The sequence below is a fragment of the Carettochelys insculpta genome, chromosome 2, assembly GCF_033958435.1.
Source record: "Carettochelys insculpta isolate YL-2023 chromosome 2, ASM3395843v1, whole genome shotgun sequence".
Taxonomy (NCBI): Eukaryota; Metazoa; Chordata; order Testudines; family Carettochelyidae; genus Carettochelys; species Carettochelys insculpta.
This window is the reverse complement of record NC_134138.1, coordinates 134,174,736-134,192,184: the sequence shown is the minus strand read 5'-3', so window position 1 is coordinate 134,192,184 and position 17,449 is coordinate 134,174,736. Positions and strand designations below refer to the sequence as shown.

General features: G+C 45.7%; 1 protein-coding gene across 2 annotated transcripts in view; it reads right to left on the bottom strand.

Moving 5' to 3' along the window:
• Positions 1-17,449, bottom strand: part of DROSHA (drosha ribonuclease III) — a 124,397-nt gene that overhangs the window by 34,616 nt on the left and 72,332 nt on the right. For both annotated transcript variants that reach the window (XM_074987798.1, XM_074987799.1), the window contains exon 22: positions 15,958-16,060. In XM_074987798.1, the coding sequence (XP_074843899.1) occupies positions 15,958-16,060 (103 nt within the window). The remainder of the gene's footprint in view (positions 1-15,957; positions 16,061-17,449) is intronic.

Sequence of the window (17,449 nt, the reverse complement as noted above, 5' to 3'; positions counted from 1 at the left end):
CCGCATTGTCATGGATATCCCTCAACAACCATACCAGTCTGCTATCCACTCCATATGACTCCAACACCGCCCAAGTCACTGTCTGGTCTATACTGTCAAATGTCTTCTGAAAATTGATGAAGCAAGTGTAGAAGTTCTTGCTCTTTCTTAGAGCTTTCTCCGCAATCAAAATTAGTGCCAATATCTGATGTTTGGTACTTCTATCTTTCCTGAATCCCGCTTGCTTGTCCACTAGATGTTCTTCTATCTGATCTCAAGCTCTCCAGCAGTTCCATCATCAGCTGGTAGACTAGATGACTTCTTAGAGCAATCATTCTGTAGTTTTTGTACTCCAATGCACTTCCTCTCTTGTGTGTCATCACTAGCTTGGATCATGTCCATTCCGTCTTTCCGTGCTATATTGTATAGTTGTTGTATTTCCTGAATCATACTTTCTCCACCATATCTGATCATCTCTCCTGTGACCTTATAATTTCCTGGGCTCTTGTTACTCTTTTGGCATTTCACTGGTCTTTCTACTTCTTCCTTTGAAATACTGGTTTTGCTCTTGATAGTGGCGATACCTCTTTCAGTTCTCCGATCAGGTCCTCAGAGACACTCGGGCCAATGGTGCTTTGTACAGATCAGTGCAATATCTCATCCATTGCTGCACAATCTTCTCCTTGTTCATGAGCACCTTGTTGTTCTCGTCTTTGATCGCCATCAGCTTTGGCTGCCACTTTCTACTAATGTTCCTGACCATCTTATGCACCTCCCTAGTCTTACACTTGCCGTAATACCTCTCTATATCTTCACACTGCTCTTCTAAGCATTTCACCTTATCTTTTCTGGCCACTTTCCCTACCTTATTGCATTTCACTCTATATTGCTGTTCTGCCCTCTCAGAAAAGAGAAGTTACTCACCGTAGTAACGATGGTTCTTCGAGATGTGTCCCCGTGGGTGCTCCACAATAGGTGTCAGGCTCGCCCCAGCGCCGCAGATCAGAAACTTTCCAGCAGTTTCTCTCAGACCGCGCATGTGCTGGCACGCGCTGCTCCCTTGTGCACCCCTGGCCACGTGCGCGATCCGATCTCCGCCAGTTCCTTGACCAACCGCCTCAGATGCTCCTGAAAAACACTAAACAGAGATCCGAAGCGGGGAGGATGGGCGGGTGGTGGAGCACCCATGGGGACACATTTCGAAGAACCATCGTTACTACGGTGAGTAACTTCTCTTTCTTCTACGAGTGTCCCCGTGGGTGCTCCACAATAGGTGACTACCCAGCAGTAACCCAAGTAAGGAGGTGGGTAATCCGTTTACGTGCAGCTTGCCCTTGAAAGGACTGCTGTCGACAGACGGGTATCCTCTTCGAATACCCGGTGCAGAGCATAATGCTTGGCGAAGGTGTCATAGGATGACCAGGTCGCTGCTCTACAGATGTCTTTTAACGCGATGCCCTTGAAAAAGGCTGTTGACGCCGCTGCCACCCTGGTGGAGTGGGCCCTGGGCGGGGCCAGCAAAGGAGTCTTTCGAAGTTCATAGCACATTTTCATACAGGACACAATGTGCTTCGAGATTCTCTGTGAAGAGAGACCCTCCCCTTTCGACCTGGGAGCGAGAGAGACTAGAAGCCTGTCCGTTTTCCGGAAGGACTTAGTTCTGTCTATGTAGAAGGCCAACACCCTCCTCACGTCCAGGAGATGTAGGCGTGCCTCCTTGCCGGAGCTGTGAGACTTCGGGTAAAACGAGGGTAAAACTATAGGTTCGTTAAGGTGGAACTCTGAAGAAACTTTCGGAACAAAGGCTGGGTGCAGCCGTAAGGTTACCACCTCCTTTGAGAATACTGTGCAGGGCGGCGTTGCCATAACCGCTGCGAGCTCGCTCACCCTGCGAGCTGACATGATTGCAAGAAGGAAGGTTGTTTTTATCGTAAGTAGACGTAGGGGAATTGTGGCTAAGGGTTCAAAAGGTGGGCCCGTTAGTGCGCTGAGCACCAGGTCCAAGTTCCACGATGGTGGAAGCAGTTTCCAAGGGGGGTACAGGTTTACCAGCCCCTTCAGGAACCTGGTAACAATAGGATGGGCAAACACCGTGGGCCCTTCCTCTTCATGCCGAAAAGCCAATATAGCAGTGAGATGGACCTTTAGCGAGGATAGGGAGAGCCTGCCTCTTTTGAGGTCCAGTAACTATTCTAGTATTACAGGTATAGGAACATCAAGGGGATCTAACTGCTTGGCAGAACACCATGCAGTGAATGGAGTCCATTTCTGTTTGTAGGTCTTCCTGGGGGAGGTCCTTCGGCTACTCTCCAGGACTTGTTGTACTCCCTCCGTACATGTACTCTCTAGGGAGCTGAGCCATGGATTAACCATGCTCGTAGGCGCAGGCCTTGAGGGTGTGGGTGCACTATGGACCCCTGGGCCTGCGTGAGCAGGTCCGGCGCCACTGGAAGGGGAAGTGGTGGGCGGTCTGACATGTGCAGAAGCAAGGGGAACCATTGCTGTCGATCCCACGTTGGGACTACTAGGATCATGCAGGCTCTCTCCCTCCTGGCTTTCTGCAAGACCTTGTGGACGAGCACTGTGGGGGGAAACGCGTAAAGCAGGGGGCTCTTCCATGAAATCGTGAATGCGTCCCCCAGCGACCCCCGCCCCAATCCTGCCCTGGAGCAGTACTGGGGGCACTTCTTGTTGTGCTGAGTGGCAAACAGGTCTATCTGGGGAAACCCCCATGTATGAAAGATTGGTCGTAGCAGATCAGAGAGGATCTGCCATTCGTGCGTGAGTGCAAAGCACCTGCTCAGCTGGTCTGCTTTCATGTTGTGAGCGCCTGGTAAGTACAAGGCCTTCAACATTATATTGTTGGCGATGCACCAGTTCCACAGCCGGACTGCTTCCACACATAGGGCACGGGATCGAGCTCCTCCTCGTCGATTTATATAAAACATGGTGGAGGTATTGTCTGTATTGATCCCGACTACTTTGCCTTGTATGTGGTCTCGAAAGCGTTTGCAGGCGTTGAACACTGCTCTGAGCTCTAGTATATTTATATGCAGTGACTGTTCCGTAGGGGACCACAGTCCTTGCGTCACCTTGTCGTCGATGTGTGCTCCCCACCCTACGTGGGAAGCGTCGGTAGTAAGAAAAATAGAGATTTGTGGTTGGTGAAAGGGTACCCCTGTTAGCATGTTCTTGGGGTTTACCCACCATTGCAGGGATCTGCGCACCTCTGTCGTGGGCGACACCACCCTGCGGACGGTGTGGGATGATGGCTTGTAGACGCTCGCCAGCCAATGTTGCAGGCTGCGCATATGCAATCTGGCGTTCTGCACCACGAACGTTGCTGCTGCCATGTAGCCTAGCAGCTGCAAGCACGTTAAGACCGGCACTGTGGGGCTGTACGTAATGACTTGCACCAGGGAACCGATGGCGCGAAAGCGAGCGTCGGGTAGATAGACCCTTGCTGTAATAGAGTTTATACGAGCCCCTATGAACTCTATGTCTTGTGTGGGGTCGGTCTTTGACTTCGCGAGGTTGATGACCAGGCCCAGCGAAGAAAACGTGTTCGCTGTGACGTGTATCATGTGTAGTACCTCTGCCTTCGAGGCCCCTTTCAGTAGGCAGTCGTCCAGATATGGGAATATAAATACCCACTGTCTGTGCAGGTAGGCTGACACCACTGCCAGGGTTTTGGTAAAGACTCTGGGGGCCGAGGAGAGGCCGAATGGAAGGACCTTGTATTGGAAATGTTCTTTGCCAACCATAAAACGGAGAAAGCGTCTGTGTGCCGGGTGGATTGTTATATGAAAATACGCATCTTGTAAGTCGAGGGCTGCAAACCAATCTCCATCGTCCAGTGCCGTGAGTATAGAGGCGACTGTGATCATCCGAAAACGTTGTTTGCACAAGTACCGGTTGAGGCCTCGAAGATCTAAGATGGGCCTCCAGCCTCCTGTTTTCTTCTCTGTGAGGAAGTATCGTGAATAAAACCCTTTCCCCTGGAGTCGCTCTGGCACTCTTTCCACCGCCCCTATGAACATAAGATGGTCCACCTCCTGCTTGAGCTTCGCCTTGTGGGAAGCATCCCTGAGATGAGGCCTGGGCGGAGGTTTCGGCAGTGGGAGTGACTGGAAGGGGATCGCGTAACCCGTGGCTATGATCTCCAGTACCCATTTGTCTGTGGTCATCTTTTGTCATTGTGAGTGGAACGGTCGGAGGCGATGATGGAACATTAGCTGGGGATGGCATTGCGCGATGGTGGTAATAGTGCAGCCCTCGACCTGTCCGTCAAACTTGTTGCCTTTGGGCCTGCCCCGAGGATGCACGGCTCTGTTGGGAACGTCGCCTAGGAGTTCTATGCTGTTGCTGCTGTTGATGTCGCCCTTGGTCGTAGCCCCGTTGGTACTGAGCACGCTGAGGTTGGTACGGGTATCGCCTTTGTTGAGGGTAATACTTTTTCTTTCTGTATGGAGGGGTATAAATACCCAGGGTTCTGAGTGTAGCTCTTGAGTCTTTACTGGAATGAAGGACCGAATCGGTTGACTCTGCAAACAGCATCAGCGTGTCGAAGGGGAGATCAACAATTTTCGCCTGCAGATCCCTCGGGATACCTGATGTCTGAAGCCAGGATTCCCTGCGCATGACCACTGCTGCAGCCGTTGAGCATGCTGCCGTGTCCGCCACATCCAGGGCAATCTGGACTCCCGTCCTCGAAGCTGCATAGCCCTCTTGCACGATGGCCTTCAGCACCGGCTTCTTATCTTCCGGAAGCGAATCCATGAGAGAAGTAAGCCTGGAGTAATTATCGAAATTATGGTTCACTAGATGTGCTGCATAATTTGCCATTCTCAACAGCAGGGTAAAGGAGGAGTATACCTTCCTGCCAAATAGCTCTAGCTTCTTGGCATCTCTGTCTGTGCCCCCCGCTTTGTACTGGGAAGTCTTTGATCTCTGCTGAGACGATTCTACCACCAGTGAATTTGGTTGTGGGTGACTAAACAGAAACTCCATGCCCTTCGCCGGGATGAAGTATTTCTTATCCGATCTCTTGTTTATAGGTGGAGCGGAAGCCAGGGTCTGCCATATAGTGGTGGCTGACTCCATGATTGCTTCGTCGAGCGGAATAGCGATTTTGGATGAGGCCGGAGGTCTCAGATTTTTGAGGAGCTTGTGGTGCTTCTCCTGCACCTCTGCTGTTTGGATGCCTTGCATGAAAGCAACCCTTTTAAACAGCTCCTGAAACTGTTTGAGGTCGTCCGGGAGAGCGATATCCCCGGGGGCCGTAGCCTCGTCCGGGGAGAACAAGGAGGAACCACAAGGGTAAGCCTCCCTCGAACTCTCAGGGTCCTGCTGTCGGTGGCACACCCTCTCACTAGAGGCTTGCGAAGGAAAATCTCAGGGTTCCAATATCAATTCCCCCTGAGACCGCTGTGTTTCTGTCCCCGTCCGTGAGTGCCCGTGGGGGTATTGTACGGTCGAGGGGGACCTGCCCCTGGGTGTATGCCTGTGGTGTCAATGCCCAGCATGGTAAGGGCGACCATGGCAGCACGGGCACGGTTCCTGGGATGGAGACCTGGACCACTCTCGAGGTGCATACTCCCGATGTCTGGGAGAGCGAGATCTTCTCAATGACTGAGACAGTGGTGAAACTGGTTTGTGAGAGTACTCCAGGGGATCCAATCCCAGAAAAGGCAAAGGTGGCCTGAGCCACAGTGACGCTGGTTGGAGGAACGGAGAAGGAGGCTCTGGGTAGGCTGGAGGAGACCCATGCCTTCTGGTTGGTGTGCGCAGCATAAGGAGAGGGCTTGTTGAAAGGAGCACTGCAGCCCTGTCCGGAGAAGGGCTGCGGTGCCGGGTTTTTGCTGCTGCCTTTCCCCTCCCCTGCGGGGCTGGCACCGCCCCCTCCCGTGCCGGGGATCTCGGCACCACTGTCGGCGCCGGGCTCGGCACGCTCACCTGCGGTGCCACCCGGATAGCCTCCTCCAGTGCCTGCAGGCTGCGTGCCTGTTGGCCCTGCACCGTTGGTGCCGCGGGGATCTGTGCCGCTTGCGGCGGTGCCGCCGGTTCCGGTGCTTGCCTGGCCGCCGCTCTGAAGGCTGTGCGTGCCGGCTGTTTAGTAATCGGAGGCTCAGCCTCTGCCACATGCACTGCTGCACTGCCGCTTGTTTGGGACTGCGGCTGGGGGCTGTGTGCTACGCCCGTCCCGCTTGCTGTGACCGCCGGCAGGGATCGGGCTGGAGAGAGCTTCCTCTGTTTCTGCACCGAGGGGGTGAGGGAAGCCGCCTTCCTTTTATGGAGCCCTGTGGGTCCCTCTGATTGAGGCCTCTCCAGCACGTCTGGCTGGAGGGCCTTATCAAACAACAGCATTTTCAGCCACATTTCTCTATCCTTTCTTGCTCTGGCTGTGAGCTTTGCACAAAAGGAACACTTCTGGGTAACGTGTGATTCCCCCAGGCACCTAATGCATTGACTATGCCCATCGGAGGCCGGCATAGATTCGCGGCAGGACTCACACTTTTTGAATCCTGAAGAGGACATCGCGGTGAGTCTTTTGAGCTGTTAATAGGGTACTTAACACTGTCTCTGTGCCTGTTCCCCTTTCATGGACCCCAGCGTGCCGCGGCAGGAGGCCTACTGGCCTTCACGGCCCCGTGTCATCTCCGCTCCTCTGTCTCTTTTACTAAAACTTTCTATATATATATATATATATATATATATATATATATATATTTTGTCCTTTTTCCTTTTTCTCCTTTTTTTTTTTTTTGCAAGAAAAGAAATCAACAGTCTAAACTAAAAACTGTAACTACGCTGACTCTGGCCGCAGCCTGAGCGGATTCCGTCTGCAGCCGATGGCGGTTAAGAAGGAACTGGCGGGGACTGGATCGCGCACGTGGCCGGGGGCATGCAAGGGAGCGGCGCGCGCCAGCGCATGCACGATCCGAGAGAAACTGCTGGAAAGTTTCCAATCTGCGGCGCCGGGGCAAGCCCGACACCTATTGTGGAGCACCCACGGGGACACTCGTAGAAGAACATACCTTCTGATCTTCAACACCCTCCTCTCTTGGACCAACTTCAGTGTCTCCTGCATAATCCATTTCTTATTGATCTTCTCTTCTTCTGGAACAGTCTGCTCAGCTGTCTCTTCTATTGCCGTGGCTATCCCTTTGAATCTCTTATCTAGGTCTTTCTCTTTGCCCGCATTCCTAATCTTCTCTTCTGACATCCCAGATATAGCTTGTCCTTTGTATATGGTACTAGGGTGTTTCCTCTTATCCCGTAGAGGACAGACTTCCTCTCTCTAGCCTGTTGATTCATTTATACACTCAATTTTGCCCACTAAGAAATGAGGCAAGTCATTTATGTCAAGGTTTTTTTTTCCCCAGGCTTACAGATGTTCTGTAAGATGTCAATGTGTCTCGAGAGCCTTCACTCTTTTTTTTGGTGACAGTCCTAAAGTTTTAACAACTTTTTTGGCTGCTAATCAAAAATGGTCCCTGAATATGGAGGTGGTGGTGTGGTGTGGGGCGGGTGAGGGTTGATGATCTTAACAGATGTGCAAGTCTGATTCATTACAGGAAAAATCACTAACATCTTGAAACTGGGAGAAGCAGCTGACGAGTCAAAAAAAAACTTCTATAAAATATCATTACTCTGCACAGAAGCTCTTGAAAGAGATTTAGACTCGTCTTTGAGGATTACGTCCCTAGAGATCTGGATGAAGCACCTGTAATCAGATAATCACACTGACCATCCATATCATAGCCAGCTATCAATATGGGCTCAAAACAGCAGTAGCCATTGCAGAGTTATAATATACATGAACCAGTGTTTGGTGGAATAGCTTGCTTCTGAAAATAGTGCTCTTCAGAACAGTTATGTTCACCAATCACAATTTCACATACACCTAATGGAAAAAAAACAGTTGATCTTGGCTCTTCAAGAAAGGGCTCCCTAACACATTTATCATGGCACACTAAGTCTTCAATATTTAAATCAACCAAGTGTCATTGAGCCAGTGTGATAGAACATACCCATGATCAGACTGAACACACTATTTTGATCATGTTAGTACAATGTATGCCTTTTGAGGTTATTGTTTCAAATCTTAATTTGCTGATCAATAGCAACAAGGCAAAGTGCAGAAGGTAGCAGTATATGTGAGTTTATAAACATAAGTTGAGCTCGTGACTAAAAGTAGGTCTTCAAGACAAGGGATGTTCCCAATCCAGGGCAGCAGACATGAAGGGCATGCTGATGTCTCAGCCAGGTGTAAGCATGGCTGGTGGAAGTAAATCTCACAAACGGACAAGTATCAGAAAGGTAGCCATATTAGTATGTATCCACAAAAACAACAAAGAGTCCTCTGGCATCTTAAACAGTAACAGAGTTATTTGGACATAAGCTTTCATGGGCAAAGACCCACTCCATCAGATGTATCTCCTTAATTGATATTCTTTGGGAGGCCCAGGGAGGGGCAATCCACGTCTCAGCAAAGCAACATCAGGGAGTTTCATTCTACACAGACTGCCTGCTGCCTTGCTCGCAGCTAGAAATACTTCTCAAAGAGGACCCAGGGCTACAAAAAAGAAGGGCACTCTACTCTCCACATGCACCTTGTATTCTCCGCATCAGAAGAACAAAGGAAGCAGCCACTGGACTATGGGTGAAGTGTCTGGACCTAAGGAGTTTGGACAGAAAGAGTGCTGGAAGCATGTGGTGAGAACTTTTCTTTGATTCTAATGCAGATTAAGGGGGGCACTAGTGTTTTATCTTTATTTTCTTGTAACCATTTTTGACTTTGATGCCTCATTACTTGTACTCACTTAAAATCCCTCTTTGTGGCTAATAAAATGTATTTTATTATTTTACCTAATCCAGTACATTAAGTTGAAGTGTCTGGGTAACTCCATTGGGAGGTTACAAGTTTTGTGCATGTTATTCCTTTCAAGAAAAAGAGATCTGTACTCTCTAGGAGAGGGGTGGGCAGTACAGGGCATTTCTGTGGGGAAATAGAAAATGAAGTGTGTGGTGAGGGTCACTCTGAGTTAATCTTTAATGTGTGGCTAGCTGGCTGTAAGCACCCAGACAATTGAGAGTGAACGACATACTGCAGTAGTACAGGTAACAACAAAGCACTGAAAAGAGCAACCCAGACTAAAGGGCAGGGGGTACATACAGGGTTAGATGAAGCTCTTTGTAGGCTGTAGGCACTCACATAATTGCAGGCCCTTAGAGTAAGTAGAAATATATAATGGAGAAATGTGCTATCACCTAAACACCTAATATGACCTACTTGTGTTTAGTAGTCGCCTAGGGTTTCTGAAACAAAACTGAAATGCAAACACAGTATTAATAAGCATTGGGGATGGGTATTCTAAACGAATGCTTAGGATCACAAGCCAAGTGAAACTGCCCTGTACACACAGAGAAGTTATTCATGTTTGAAACTTTCACATTGCATGTGTCACCAACTCAAAGAGCAGAAGCTACACAACACTTCAACACTTGGCTTCACAGTTAGTAGAGAGATCCATTTTTAAAGAGATTGCAAATCCAGTCTTCACCTTCAACACATCTCGCATTAGAGCTAGTATGCCCATTGACTCATAAAAGCCCAGAACTATGCACATAGGAAAGAACTGACCTTAGTGTCCCTCCCTAAACAAATTCTAAAATGTAATGGAAATCACTTGTCTGCAATCCAACTAGAATTGAGAAGTCAAATGAATTAACAGGCTCCATGGCAAAGTTCCTCCAATTTTAACAATACGCCAGGTACTAATTAATAACACAGGTTTTTTAAAAAAAAATATAAAGATTAGTGTCTTAAGATATCTACAGCACTCCAAAAATCTGTAAAAAGAATCCTTTTCTTTTTGTACCTTAAGCCATTAACACCTATGTAAACTTTGCATGTAATCATGCAAACATCTTGAGCTGGCTCTAGCCACATAATCCTTTATAGACAAAAGCAACTCAACTGCTCTACAATATTAAAAAAAAAACAGTATAAGGGACGTCAGATCCAGGATTAATATCTGCTAATGCAGAATCTCTCCACCCTATTTATTTGCCTGCTCTGGATCAGTCTCCCTCCAAACTAACAAATTTTTAACTCAGGCTAAATAGTGACAGAGACATAGCCGTGTTAGTCTGTATTCTGTCTGAAGAAGTGGGTCCCCACGAAAACTCTTCACCTAATAAATTATGTTGTTAGTCTTTAAAGTGCTACTGGACTGCTTTTTTGTTTTAACTCAGGCTAACATCTCCATCCTCCCCATGTTCCCTCCCTACCAGCTGAAAGAGGCAAACTCCACCTCCAGCATGGAACTGCTGTTGCTGAGGAAGAAGTATGCCTCCCCCACCAAGGCAGTCTTCTTTCTCCATTGTTATAGCAAGTGGTGATTTGCCAGAGATAGGTTTGTTTTGCAGGGCTATTAAGCAGCTGCAAGGCTGCATTGCTGTCCAGCTTACAGGGAACCTCAGTAATCAGGTAGCAAAAGGTTGTTTAAACATATATTATGCCTATATGTGGCTTGTTGACTAATTTGAGTAAATTATGATTTTTTTCAGAACCTACATTTTTCAGAGGCTTTAGGCACTGTGCCTACTTTGCCTAATGGACACTGTGGCCTAGGTACAGCTGCTGTCCGGATTGTACCCCGGTATGTTACACCCAGTCATAGAATTCTGGATATGCAGATGACACTGAGCTCCCCAGACAGAAGGTAACCTCACAAATCTGAAGAATCGAGACGTGTGGCTATAGGTCATGGCAACTCAGACCAAGCCCTTGGAAAATCAGCTGTGTGTGTTTTTTTCCATCTGGTCAACCAATCTGAATGTCACCATCTGGAACACCAAACTCGAGCACAAAGGCTTCTTAAAATATCTTGGTGTGATTCTGAATCATAGCCTCACATACCACCAACCTCTAATAAAGACCACTCTCAGGATTACACAAGTATTTACCAGCAGTGTTTCCTCTATATTTTTTTCTATCTAAGGGCAGAATGGATTTTGTTGTTTGCACCAGGACATACAGATGTGCCCCACTAATAGACACACATGCTGCCTATTGTCAGTGGTTGCGGGCACTCTGCTAATCAACTGGGCGGCCTTCCAAGCACTCAGTTTACAGGGTACACTGTTTCCCACATAAATGCTTGCTATTCCATGATGACAGGAACAGATGAGTGAAAACAATACAAGTAACAATCCACTAGTTTTCATGAAGTTTAAATATGTTTCACACTTATACATCTAACTATTACTTTCATCTACAAAAAGGAACGGACCCGATTACACTCTAGTATGAACTGCTCAGCCAGCATTACAGGGATGACACAAAAGCCAGCTCCTGGCAATTTTTTAGCCCCTTCTCAAAAGCGTGGGGAAGCTAAATCTGTTCAAAGAAAAGGTCCCCAGAATTTTTTTAACATGGCAAAATAATGTATTTTCCTAATCATTGTTTTCAGACAGTATGACATGAAATTTTTCCCAAAAAAATCAGCCTGAGCAGACAGCCAGGCTGGAAAAACGTTAGTTCAAACAGTTACAATTTGTCAAAGTTACAAACAACTAAAAACAAGGTCTTATATCAGGAACTGCTGGGTAACCTTAAGAAAGGCTTTACCTAGCAAAAACATACTACACACAAATACATAAACATGTTTTTATGTACCCATGTAATAGATAACCTGCAATCTCCACCAGCCTTCACAGCGGCCTTTCTATGGATTTTACAATGTTGGCACCAGCTGATAACGTGTATTTACATATGCATATGCAGACATTTTACATTTTTAAACTATTGACACTTTGTTTCGTGCCTGCTTACAAGAGAGACTGAAAGCCTCAGACTAGCCAAGAAGGCAACTGTGCAGGAGAAAATGGATTTGAAAGAGCTGGTCGTGAGGAGAAGGTAGAACAAGGGAGTCAATATTCCAACATACGGGGAGAAGATATTTTCCTTTTCTTTTCAGTTTTTTAAATATGGATGATCTGAATGGATCACTACTAGTCTTAAGACAACAGTTTGCACTGCTTATAGAATAGTAGGTCAGAAGCAAATGATGACAGTATAAAATTCTAAGTAGGTAGCAGCCCGATCTTTAGATTTTGACTGTTGTTGTTGTTGTTGTTGTTTCAAAATCTGATAAAGTTCACTTGATATTTTAAGTTTCCTAAAGAAGTAGCCTCGAGCATTAATTTCAATTGCTTCTTCACAGCACCCCCCTTTTTAGATAGTGGGTCTACAAAAACTCACTGGATGGGCAGATTGCTACATTTTTGGCCAAAGAGTTGGTCTGTTTTCTTTGTAATCAAAAACCATATCAGCGATAACAACAATAATAATAATAGTCTTCTAGGGGTCTGAAATGTGTGAACAAAGCACAGGATAGAAATCTGGTTCCCATTCTTGTGTTTCTTTTTTATATTTAAATTAAAGATCAAAAGGATTCATGAAAAGCAAAGCCGAGTTAAAAGGACAACTTGATCAAATGAAATACAATATGGCCCAAGGCAGAAACCATAGAGCGGTTACCATCTAAGCAAGCTACAGTATATCTTTTCAAGCAGGATGAAATGCATTAGGAGCCCATAATGCATAAAAAGCTGAACTGACAGGGCTGAAACGAGAGTCAATACATTTTTCCCCCATTCCAAAACCAACTGAAACTGAGTGTAATTTGACATACTCCAACATTAATGTCTTGCTCCTCTAACACTTAGACTGGAGTGGGGACCCTCTGGTGTGTAGGCCAAATCTGGTCCCCAATTTTATCTGGCCCTGTGGAAAATCCCTGCTTCGGACTCCTAGAGGAGGTCATTACAGTTACACTTGTGAAGCAAGTGAACATTAAATACTGAGACAGAGTTACTAAACTGATGTAGTTGTGTAAGGGTACGATTTCCTACCATACAGTAGACCCCTGATTTATGTGGAGGTTGCATTCTTGCGTAACCTTGCGTAAATTAAATTTCACATAACTCGGGGGAACCAGGAAACTGACCAGCGCAGCACTGCTGATCAGTTTCCTATCTCCTGTGAGTGGCGGGCAGCAGAGAACCCGGCTCTGGGCTGCCCGCTGCTCACAGGAGAGGGGACACTGACCAGTGGTGCTGCAATGATCAGTTTTCCCACTCCTGTCAGTGGTGGTAGCCAAGACTCAGGCTGCCACCTCTGACGGGCTGGTAAACCGCTGCTGTCAGGGGTGGCAGCCTGCATCTTGCAGCCCCTGACAGGAGTGGTGAAACCTTTCCTGTCAGTGGCAGAAGCCCAGACAGCTGTTGTCCCTAACAGGAGCCAGGAAACTGACCAGCACAGTGACACTGGTCAGTTTCCCCATCCTGTGAGTGGCGGGGAGCTGGTGCCTAGCTCCAGGCTTCCCTCATGGATGGGAGCCAGGAAACTGACCAGCACTGCTGCACTGTTCAGTTTCCCAGTTCCCCTGCGTGGCGGGCAAACCGGAGCCAGGTGCCAGCACCCCACCACTCAGCAATGCCAATCGAGTGCATGTATCTCAGTGTTCTACTGAAGACAGAGCCTGAAACTCTGCCCAGATGCTTTGTATATCGGACAGACTTCAAACTCTCTTAGACAAAGAGTTAATGGGCACCAAACAGACATAAAAACACTCTTGATCCACAAACCGGTCAGCCAGCATTTTAATGGAGGGGGCCATTCTGTTAATGACCTGAAGGTTTGTGTCTTACTGAAGAGGAATTTTCACAACAGATTGGAAAAAGAGGCTGCTGAACTCTCTTTTATATTCAAATTTGACACATTAACATGTGGTTTTAACTGGGATGGGAATTTAGATCATTATAGGGGCTCTTTTGCATACTTGGCTTCATCTAATTCTTGATCCCCACCTTCTGCCTCTCTACTCTCTGATTTGCTCCCCTTGATAATATTTTTCTGATTTATCAACCATGATTACTATTTTTGGTTCTCTGTGCCTTAAATATTGAGTCTCTTCTGGTATAGCTATGATCTGAAGAAGTGGCTCTGTCCCACGAAAGCTCATCACCTAATAAATTATTTTGTTAGTCTTTAAAATGCTACTGGACTGCTGTTTTGTTTTCAGAGCCTGAAACTGTTCACTTACCTTATTTCCTGGAATGATTGCCAACACTGGCGCTTTATGATACTGTGATAACAACAGCTAATACATTGGCAACACCTACAGAACTCAACAGCTAGTACCAGCCAGGTGAAACTAAACATATTAAAAATACTGTCAAAGTATTATAATAGATTGCACGTCCCTAAACTGGAACTCTCTGTTCTGGCAGGACCATAATTGTTCCTGGGTCAGAGAGCCCTAGGGATTGAAAGTCAGGCAGTAGGCAGGCCAGCAGTTGAGACCTTGGCAGGGCTGGAAGCTGGGGCTGCAGGAGCCCAGATGGGATGGAAGCTGGGGTTGTGGGAGCCAGAGCAGGGCTGGGTGGCTAGCCAGGGCTAGAAGTGGATCCAGCAGTGGACTGGGGGTCAGTGGCAGGGGACCAACTCTAGTCCAGCAAATTCCCTTGTTAATGACTGGTCCGGTCTCATAGTTGCTGGACCAGAAAGGTCCAACCCGAAGTGTCTTAAATTCAGTGTTATCCAACAGACACAAGAAAATGTGTCAGGGAGGGGAGGAACAAGTGCTGTTTTTAGGTTTTTTGTTTTTGTTTAAATACCTGTCTAAAAACTTACCTTGGGGGGGAAAAAAAACCTAATACCGGATAAAAGAGACCCAAATCACACACTTCAGGACTGGCACGTTATATGGGCTTAACTCAAGTTTCTTTCCATAAAACATTAATTTACACTATACAATACAAATATAGCTGCCAGATTAAGGTCTAATTTGAGTAAATTCCTTTAGTGATACCAAAAAAAGACATGGTTACTAATCTCATAATATGACAACTTCCTCTCAGATCTTAGCAACACATCATGGTGAGCAGCATAGCTCATTTCTGTAATGTTCTCAATTACTGTACAAAATGATTACTCGTGGCTTTCACCCCAAAAGTTTTACTTCACACTTGTTAATTTTATTTTATGTACTCCACGTCTTTTGTGTGTTAAATATGTTACCACCTTTTACAGAAAAGTTAAAGTTTATTATTTTACTTCATACCTTTGAATTTTCAGTTGGAGTGTATAAATTTGAACTGTTGGATTTTATTTCATTGTATTTGTGCATGTATATGAGAATGTATGTATGTGTCAATATATAAATATGTATATATATGCACACAGATACATACACTTACATATAAATATATATATACATTTATATTAATATTTTGTTAATTCTATCCAGAAATAAAGATTATTTGTTTTAAAGAGATAAGTACAGTAAATATTGCCTATAACTTATACTGAAATACATTCCAAATTTCTTTTGCCTGCTAACTTGTTTTCTGTGCTTTGGTTGACCAGAGCAGGTGACATTGGGGATTTCTCTCTTCACCAATGTCTGTTACCCAGTGTAGTCAATCACTGAACAGAATTTTAACACCATACAGCTGACTTCATGTTGGTTCTTCTTTTCAGTTGGAAGAGCTTTGGTAGCATGACACAACTTCCTATACAGGCCTGGCCAAGTTGTCAAGGTTTGTCTAAACCACCCAAGCAAACAAACCAACCTTCTTCCACCCAAAATTGTCTTGATAGATGTTTGTGATGGTTTATCCAAATCCCAGGAAGCAAATTAGCCAGCAAGGGAAAATGTCTTATAAGTGACTATTATTGTTGGTGTACAAATCTTACCTACTAGACAAAACTGCCTGAAGCTCAGTCCCTTACAAGAAGAGGTGGAGTTGTAAGGCTCTGGGACTATATGTAAATCAGAAAGTGCCAACGTTTCATTAAGAAGGTTAGATTAATGTGCTTCATACTCCCATCGCATTGTCAAATATATTATGGACAATATATAACATGCACCTATGTATACATGCAGAGTGAACATACTTTACCTATTAAGGCTTCAAAACAGTTAGCCATCGCATGACGTAAATCTGATTCCCTGCAGAGGTCAGGTCCATGAGCATAAAGCATAAACCGATCCAGTTCCAGCTTCTACAAATATCAACACAATATATGAAAAAGACAGTCAAAACTGTTGACCATTTGCACTATTAAAATAGAAGCACTCAGGCTGTCAATTCTACTGCACTTTGAGGCATCATTAGTTCACATAGGTTACTGCAGAACAAATCACTTTGAGGATATTGAAAAGCAACACTCCAGTTATCGATGGGGCATAATTAGTCCTCAAACGTAAAGCCAGATCTCTCTATTGTAGCTTCCTAGTAAAGAATTAAAGTTTGATACTGAACTCATGACACAATTATCCAGGACAGAGGAGAATAATAAAACCAAGCGTGGAAAAAGACAATAGTAGTACTGACCAATGTCCCCTCCATGTGTGGAATCAATTTTTTTACATGCATCAAGGCATGTGTGAACGTGCACCATCAATAGACTCACAAAACCTAGCTGGGGCACTCTGCTAATCAGTTGGGTGGCATCTGAATTTCTCCTGAGTGCCAACACAAGAGCACAGTTTGCAGTGAAAACTGGTACTGATCACTGTGGATGCGTTCAGTGGCAGAAGGGGATGAGAACGAACCTAATTCTATCTCATAGTTGGATGATGCCACTGTACTATAAATTTATGATGTTCTTCTTTGAAGTATTGGGAGAAAGATTTCGCCAACAAGAAGAGGAATAAAGTTAGAGAGAGGTAGAAACCTCAATGTCCAGAATCCAATAAAAATTCATCTCTTTTCTGAAGCAGGCCTACCATGGTAACAGGTCCACAGTCCCATCTGACTTTTTTTTTTTCCTTCCAAATACACATTGTGTATGTCTACACTTGTCCCATACTTCGAAGGGGGCAAGGTAATCAGGCTGATGGGAGGTTACTGATGAAGTGCTGTGATGAATATAGCAATGAATTTTGGGGAGTAAAGGCACTTTGAACTCGTGCGGTCACTTCAAAGTGCCCACGGCTACATGGTATGCTGGCACCTTGAAGTTTGACGCTCTGAAGTTGCCGAAGGGGAGAATTAGCCTAATGAAGTCGTGCATATTCACCACAGCACTTCATTAGTAATCTCCCATACGCCTGGTTACCATGCCCCCTTTGAAGTACGGGGCAAGTATAGACATAGCCATTATTAGTATCCGTCGATTTCCTAAATATAGCATGGCTTGCCAGTAGTGATCACAGGTAGTGATTCACATGTATTATGTGATATATGATAATTCTGGTAAGAAAATGCATGTACGAGTTACTAGGTTTCCTTTTACATTGTCATCTTTTCAACACAAATACATTACAGAAATATTTGAAGAAAAGGGATATGCGCATTTGGCAAAAAGGTGTTTAAAGTAGGTTTCCCCAAAACAGGTATAAATTTCTACCAAGTTCTCATCCATTTTCAACTGTATCCCCCTAGAGTG